Source organism: Quercus robur, chromosome 12 (assembly GCF_932294415.1).
Source record: "Quercus robur chromosome 12, dhQueRobu3.1, whole genome shotgun sequence".
Lineage (NCBI taxonomy): Eukaryota > Viridiplantae > Streptophyta > Magnoliopsida > Fagales > Fagaceae > Quercus > Quercus robur.
In genome coordinates, this window is record NC_065545.1 from 43,012,113 (window position 1) to 43,020,049 (window position 7,937).

General features: G+C 32.1%; 1 protein-coding gene across 1 annotated transcript; it reads left to right on the forward strand.

Annotated features, from left to right (window-relative positions):
* The first annotated feature begins 1,360 nt into the window (after positions 1 to 1,360).
* On the forward strand, positions 1,361 to 7,243 carry LOC126709800 (isoflavone reductase homolog). The gene is made up of 5 exons (XM_050410139.1): positions 1,361 to 1,890; positions 5,510 to 5,750; positions 5,869 to 6,072; positions 6,168 to 6,380; positions 6,947 to 7,243. The coding sequence occupies exons 1-4, from the start codon at positions 1,561 to 1,563 to the stop codon at positions 6,329 to 6,331; spliced, it is 939 nt and encodes a 312-aa protein (XP_050266096.1). The 5' UTR covers positions 1,361 to 1,560; the 3' UTR covers positions 6,332 to 6,380; positions 6,947 to 7,243.
* The last annotated feature ends 694 nt before the right edge of the window (positions 7,244 to 7,937 follow it).

A 7,937-nucleotide genomic window follows, 5' to 3' on the forward strand; every position in this document is an offset into this window, starting at 1 on the left:
TGGGCAATGATCTCATGGGCAATTTGGAATGCTAGAAACAAGTTTTCTTTTGAGCGAACTCAAGCTTATTCAAAAAAAATCCATGATAGTGCTGTGGGCTTTCTCGAAGAGTACCAGAGGCATATGGCTACTCAGCGTCCTTAAAAGGGTTGTGTGGCCATCCTGTTCTATAAGTGGCCCTCCGTTTTATTATTTTTTTTCATATTGCAATGTTTTGCCTATGCTGGCACTTGGTAAGCTTTCAAAACTTGTTTTGAAAGCTTCTCATATGTTTTCTTCTTCTTCTTTTTTTTTTTTTTTTTTTTTTTTTGGATCTTTCTTTCAATAATATTTCTATCGTTTCTCTAAAAAAAATGAGATATGAAAAAAAAAAATTTGAAGATAGGTTATAGATTTTTAACCAATGAGAAGAAGACATGTAGGGAAAAGAATCTCACCCTTATCATTTTACCTAAAAAGTGATGAGGGCTGAAAAAAAAATTAATTTTTGAAGATAAGGTGGTAGATTTCATACCAATGAGAGGAAGACAGAAGGGGGAGAGAGAAATTTAAAACCAATTTCAGAATATTTCGATAGGGTTGGTTTATGCAGGTCTCTAATCCTTTAACCCACCACCCGAACTGAAGTTTCGGTTTTTAGAGAAAGAAGACCCATATCCGACCAACTAGGTTATTCAGATCAACTTATTGGGCTTAGGTTCGGTTAGATTCAATCGGTCTGGTCAGGTCCTTGGCCCGCTGGACAACCCTAGGTGGTGTTGCCAAGAAAGGGGGGTGGGGAAGGGAAAAAAATATTTATCTACAGAAAGAAGAAAACAAATGTAAATAGAGTAGACAAATAAATATTGAGGTTGACGTGAATGTTTGTTTATTAAAACAATTATTCCAATACCACAACAATTTCTCATAAATTGCGATTCGTTTCTTATTACTTTCATATAAATCATTGCTCACAGTCAACAACATAGTAAGAATACAACTTTTTACATTTAGTTTAGCTAAAATAGTGCATAGGGTAGCAGCTTTTTTTTTTTTTTTTTTTTATGGAGCATAGGGTAGCAGCTTGTGATTGCTTTAATCTTTAACTATATTTTTGCTGAAAAGACAAATTGATTAGTCAAATGGGCGGAACATCTTTCCAAGCCTTCCTTGGTTTGGAAATATATATATATATATGGGAGTTTGATTAATGTGTGTCCTTAAGGTATATATTAACTATCTATTTTGAGAAAGCTTTTATATGAAATTAAAAAAACAATCAAAACAGTTAATTACTTTTCATTTTTTTATAAACAATTTTTTAAAATAATTTATTAATATATACTTTAAGAGTACGCATTAGTAAATGTATGCATTTTCGGTTTTCGCTGAAATGACAAACTGATTAGTCAAATGGGCGGAACATCTTTTCAAACCTTCTTGAAGGCCGCGTCATTCACACTGGAGGAATCGCGGCAAGCGCCTATATAATACGGTGCAGTAGTAATAACTAATAACCCATGATCGAGTAATCTGTGTGCTTTTGTGGACTTGTGAGACCAACAATAAGAGTGAATATATATGGCAAAGAGCAAGGTTCTTGTTGTAGGTGGTACTGGGTACATAGGGAAGAGGATTGTGAAGGCAAGCCTAGCACAGGGCCATATAACCTATGTTCTTCAACGCCGAGAGATGGGTCTTGACATTGACAAGATACAAATGCTTTTATCATTTAAGAAGCAAGGTGCCAGACTCATTCAAGGCTCATTTTCCGATCACCAGAGCCTTGTTGATGCTGTGAAACAAGTTGATGTTGTCATTTGCACCATGTCTGGTGTTCATTTTCGGTCTCACAACATTTTGTTGCAGCTCAAGCTTGTTGATGCCATCAAAGAAGCAGGAAACATTAAGGTAAATAACCCTTTTTCGATTTTCTTTTAACTCTCTTTTCTTTTTCTTTTTTTGGTAAGTTTTAACTCTCATTTCTTTCTTTCTTTCTTTTAAATGAAAACAAAATTACCTGTAGTTCAACTGGTTTGTATTTCTACCGCAATCTATCCTACAACTATTTTTATAAATATTAGATATGACTAATCGTAAGTAGTAGAGAAAAATAAGTAAAATCGTCATAATTTGCTACATAAAATAATTGTCAAAAATTGTGTGATAAAAGATATGGTTTAGAATAATATAAAGTAAATTTGATATTTTTCATTTTTAATGGTGCGGCTCCTCCATATATTATACATATTGTGTTGTTTGGTGCGATCCATCGGCACACGCGAACATGAAATTTGAATGGACAGCGCATCTAATGAAGAGAAAGTGTTCATAAAATAATTTCTTCAACTAATGGATCCACGATTCCTTTCTCATCATTGAACAACCTTGGCTTTGCCAATTGCCATTATGGTTAAAGACTTTTTTATATATTTTATTTTAAATTGAAGATGTTTTGGTGGCTGATACGATGTAATCAAAATGTGTGATTGGTAAGATTATTTATAAGACAAAAAATGATTAGAAAATAAGTTAGTTTATTTCGGGGGGGGGGGGGGGGGAGAAATAAACTTTATTTTATTTTTTTTATTTATATTTTTAATTCAATAGTTAGGAGTGGGGTGATTTGAAACACTCTATATAAACTGTCAATTAAGCTACAAGCTTTTTGCAAAAAATTAAACTAATTTGCTTGAAACTACTTCTATTTCACCTTTTGAAAATATATGTTAATAACAAATAATCTTAACCAAACACAGAATTAAATTCTGTGCAACAGGAGCTTTGTGTCTTAGCAATACCGAAGAGAAAAAAATGAATTTCTAAAATGGCAACAATTTTAACAAAATAAAATAAAGTCCACAGATTTTGTAAAATACTCAAGATCAAGAGATGTATAACAACGTTGGATAATTGTAAACACATTATCCACTAATTAAAAAGAATTTTTGGAACATTTTCGTATTAATTCTTTAAAATTAAGTTTCATCTATTGTTAGATGAAAAGAATAATAAAACCTAACAAACCACATAAACTGTGTAAGTTTTTATTGTTTTTTTTTTTCTTTATATAAAAAAAATATTTTTTCTTTTTATAAAAAAAATATTTTTCATAATTAAATAGTTATAATAGAAGATAGAAAATTTGAAGCATAAATGTTTTAGAAATATCAGGAAGCGCCAATTAATTGACTTACAAAACTCTTAACATAGGTTTTCATGCTTAAATTCAATGATTTTTCATAATAATGGTCAATACTTGTTATTACTCCAAAATACTTGTTAATGGTTCAGTCAAATTACTACACAAAATTAGAAGTCGTAGTCAATTTGATGCAAGTTATCTATCAAAAAAAATTTTGATGCAAGTTGAAATCAGTTTTGTTTATTCCTTTTTTGCCATAGGCAAACTTGTGGCATATATGATCATTAATTCACTATTTTTTTAATTACTCAATAGTTGGTGGCGGATAATTTGAACATGTCCTGAATGTTTCTATTGAAAATATCAAGAGATATTAATAGTCTATTTGGATTAAGGGAAAGGGAGAGTGAGTAGAGTAGAGTAGATTTAGCCAAAAATTAGTCTATTTTTAGTCAATTCTACTCTACTCCTCTCCACTCCTCTCTCTCTTCCCTCCTCCATTCAAACAAGCCCTAAACAAGCCCTAACTAATTGAGCTGCAAAGCTCTTAACCTCATCTATTCATTATTTGACATGAGAGTTGAGCCAATACCATTAATTCCACTTAGCTATGACGTTTGTTATCAAATGGCTTTTGCCTTTCTCCTTCTTATTAGATTAAGACTCTTAAACTAATACACGCAATTAGGAGACCCTACGGAATAATTAATGCCAACTAAAAGAAAATACTTTTTTTCTTTATGCAAAAAACTCAACCACAATCTCAAAAGGACAACACGATAAAAGAGTCAAAATGCTAGGATATCACTCAACAACTGATGGTACAACTCAGTTGAGTAGAGTCAAAGAAATTAACTTATGGATGTGATGATGTAATGACAATATAAAAAAGGAAAAGTACATGAAACGTGCAATAGGCCTGTTGTGGCAGTGTTTAGCCTGCTTGTGATCCTGTAGCCTAGGCGGATAGGCCTGTTGTGGCTCAGGACCCTATTCTTATACTTTTGTACTCTTACCATTTTTTAATATATCAATTCTACCTTCTTCAGTAAAAAAAAAATGAAATCCACATAATCAAAGGTATGATTACTGAAATAAAACGAGGCAATGTTTGGTAAGGTTTGCAGCGGAGTTCTTGGTGCTAATACAAAGTACATGATGTAGGTTGAGAATATTATTAACTAAAAGGAAAGAAATTCATTAGTATCGCTTTATAATATATGTGGAATAGTTATCTTAATTAGTGATGGCATACTAGTGCTTGGTCACGGGTGCACTATATGTTTTAAACATTGCTATGTGCTTGGCATGCTAGACTTAGTATCCGTTTGAGAACTATTTACCTAACTTTTTATTAATTTTTTTTTAATAAAAGTGCGTTAAAAGTATATTTGTACATTAAAAAAAATGAGAAAATGCGATAAAAAGTGAGATTTTAAAAAGTTGTACGTAAAAACTAAAAACTGAACTTTTAAGCTGATGTCAAATAGAAACTTAGGAGGTATTTCATACATGTGTTTTATTGTTTGAAAATATGTGTAGAAATACGTATTGAAAGAGTGTATAGAAATACGTATTGAAAGACTGTATAGAAATACGTGTAATATTGTTTAAAAACTAAAAATGTATGTTTGAGTTGGTATACCAAACACCCCCTTAGTTATACTAATTAAGTAATTCTCTGTGCTTGGCATGTTACTAGTTATTCTAAGTTATAATTTGTGCTTGTCATAAGTAATATAATTTGCTATATATCTTTCCTTAAAATTTATCATAAATTTTGAGTGGAGTTTGTAATGTGTTGTTGTATTAAACCCTTATTCTTAACTTTTTGTTTCTCAAAAAAAAAAAACCTTATTCTATTTCCTTTATGTGTGTACTTGTTTCTCAAAATACATATGAGTCCAGTTATGACATACATTAATCATCCATTTAAGAAACTCTTTATTAGGGAAAAAAAAATTGTCAAAAAAGTTACCCACTTTTTCATTTTTTCATAAAAAATTTCCTAAAATTGTTTATTAAAATAAAACCTCTCTCTTTCTTTCATTTGATATGGTAAATATACTCGCCGCTGTTCGATATATAAGGTCCGTTTGGATTGAACTTATTGTTGCTGAAACTGAAAATTGAAAACTGAAAAGACTGTAGCAAAATAATTTTTAAATGTGTGAATAGTACCGTGATACCCATTTTTAATATTTTTTAGTGCGTAAACAGTGCTGTGAACAATAATGAACAGTGTGTAAACAGTAATTTTTGTCCCCTACATAGTAAACCCATGTGATGTTATTGTTCACACACAAGGGGAAAAAAAAAATCTAAAAACACATACGCCCACTCCAAACGGCATCATGGTAACATTTTGCACCAAAAATTTTGTAGCGTTTCATACCATCTGAGTTTGGTACGGACCCCTCACGGATGGGACATGCTCTTGAACCTGGAAGAGTGACATTTGATGAGAAAATGAGAGTGAGAAGAGCAATAGAGGATGCTAAAATCCCCTTCACTTATGTAACTGCTAATTGCTTTGCTGGTTACTTTGCTGGCAACCTTTCTCAAATGGAAACACTCTTGCCTCCAAGGGATAAAGTTACCATCTATGGTGATGGCAACGTCAAAGGTGCTCTCTCTCTCTCTCTCGATAGAAAATAAATTAAGGCAAAAATGCAATAATTTACATAATTACACTGTTAATGAAATTTTGGACTAAAACAAAATGTGTTGTATTTTTGCTGCAGTGGTTTACATGGATGAAGACGACGTGGCCTTATACACAATTAAAACAATAGATGATCCTCGAACATTAAACAAAACACTGAACATTCGGCCTCCTGAAAACATTCTCTCCCAGAGGGAATTAGTGGAGAAGTGGGAGAAACTTATTGGGAAGGAACTACAAAAGATTAGTTGTTCACAAGAGGACTTTCTCGCCTCCATGAAAGGTAAAAAAACTAAGAATCTTCTCTGAACCCCTTCCTTATATGCCTTTTAGTTTACTTGTCCAACACTCTGTATTTATTTTCCTATACATATGCAGGACTGGACTTTGCTAGCCAGGTAGGAGTTGGTCATTTCTATCACTTTTTCTATGAAGGTTGTTTGACGAACTTTGAAATAGGGGAAGAGGGTGATGAAGCTTCAGAGCTCTATCCAGATGTGAAATATACACGCATGGATGAATACCTAAAGATGTATCTATAAGTACACCATGTCCATGTGATCTCTCACTCATCGCTAGCTAGCTTCCAGTTGTTTCAGTGGAATTTTTTTTCTAAATAACAATAAATATTAAAAAATTTAGTTAATTGTCACGTTTCAAAACAATTTTGAAAACTAGCATCTCGAGTTTCTAAAACTCGAGTTCCAAGATAGAACTCGAGTTTTTAAGTCTCGATTTGCAAGTGGATTAGTTGGAAGTTGGAAAAAAATCAAGCTGAAAATCGAGTTTTAAAGACTCGATTTCCATAAATTGAATAAAAACGCCGCTATATGTCTATAAAACGTCACTATAGGGCTTAAAAACGCCACTATAGGACTCCTTAAACCTGTACTTATAAAATTTTTTTTTGCAGGAAAACGTCGCTATAGGGTTTTAAAACGTCACTGTAAGTCTTAAAAACGCCACTATACGTTAAATTTTTTTTGCATGAAACTCGAGTTTTAAAGACTCGAAATCTAAAGCGAGTCTTTTAGACTCGAGTTCTAATATGGATCTCGAGTTTCTAAAACTCGAGATGTTACTTTCCTATATTGTTTGAAAACGTGCCTAACTAACTAATTTGAATGGTTGAAGAAATCTGATATGCACAATACCTCTGTTTCAGTGTGTGAAACAAGGCCCTTCGATCGATTGGTTACCCAATATTCATTGGGCTTCCAAGGTTCATTGGACTTCTGTCTAAAGATGGCCTTTTGAACTTAGTCAACACCTCCATTCATCAAAACGGATGTTTGGTACATACACTTAAAAATAAAAATATGTATTTTATTGTTTAAAAATATGTGTGAAAATACATGTAGGTAAAAAAATGTCTAATAATACATGTAATATTGTTTAAAAACTAAATACATATATTTAAGTTGCCATACCAATCGGGCCTTATTTGCTTTGCAGCTTCTCCAATTACAAGATTGCTTCTTTTGTCTTTTTTTCCTTTTTTGGCGGGCCTTATTTCGTCCCAGCCGCCTTCTGTTTGTTGTGGCGGTTGTATTTCTCCTTTCTTTGTGGTTTTCTTATTGGGTATGTGTTTGTTCCCTTTCCCTCTAAGGTTGTTATAATATATATAAATATTTACTAATTGAAAAAAAAAACTACATCCACAAGACTACTATGTAATAATATATATAAGTAGTACACAAAAACTAATTTGTGGAATATTTTATTATTTAATAACTAAATTTTATGTTGATCTATATACAATCATCATAAGTAAATAAAAATATCCAACCCAAACCTGTGAATTTTTTACCTAAAGTAAAAACCAATTGACTCATATCAGACCATTTTTTTTTTTTTTTTTTTTTGGGTCGAGTTGGGTCAACTCATCTGATTCATGACTTGACCCATCTAACCATCCAAAGTTAATGAATCAAATAGCAACCAGCATAAAGTTTTCTTTTTTAGTTTGACCACAAAGCAACAAGATTCAAAGAAATTGAGCTTTTAATATTAATTTTGAGATCATCAATTAGCTTAGATTGAAACATCTCCACATCCTTTGGGGGGATAAAAGGCTTAGAGCATTGGTCCAAAATCCAAAATTATACAATAAAACAATAAAATTCTTGCCATTGTAAATGAACCAAC

Coding starts and splice junctions, on each gene's coding strand:
- LOC126709800 (XM_050410139.1), top strand. CDS start 1,561: ATGGCAAAGAGCAAGGTTCTTGTTGTAGGTGGTACTGGGTACATAGGG. Junction 1,891..5,509: donor AAGAAGCAGGAAACATTAAG/GTAAATAACCCT, acceptor AAAATTTTGTAG/CGTTTCATACCATCTGAGTT. Junction 6,073..6,167: donor CTTTCTCGCCTCCATGAAAG/GTAAAAAAACTA, acceptor ATACATATGCAG/GACTGGACTTTGCTAGCCAG.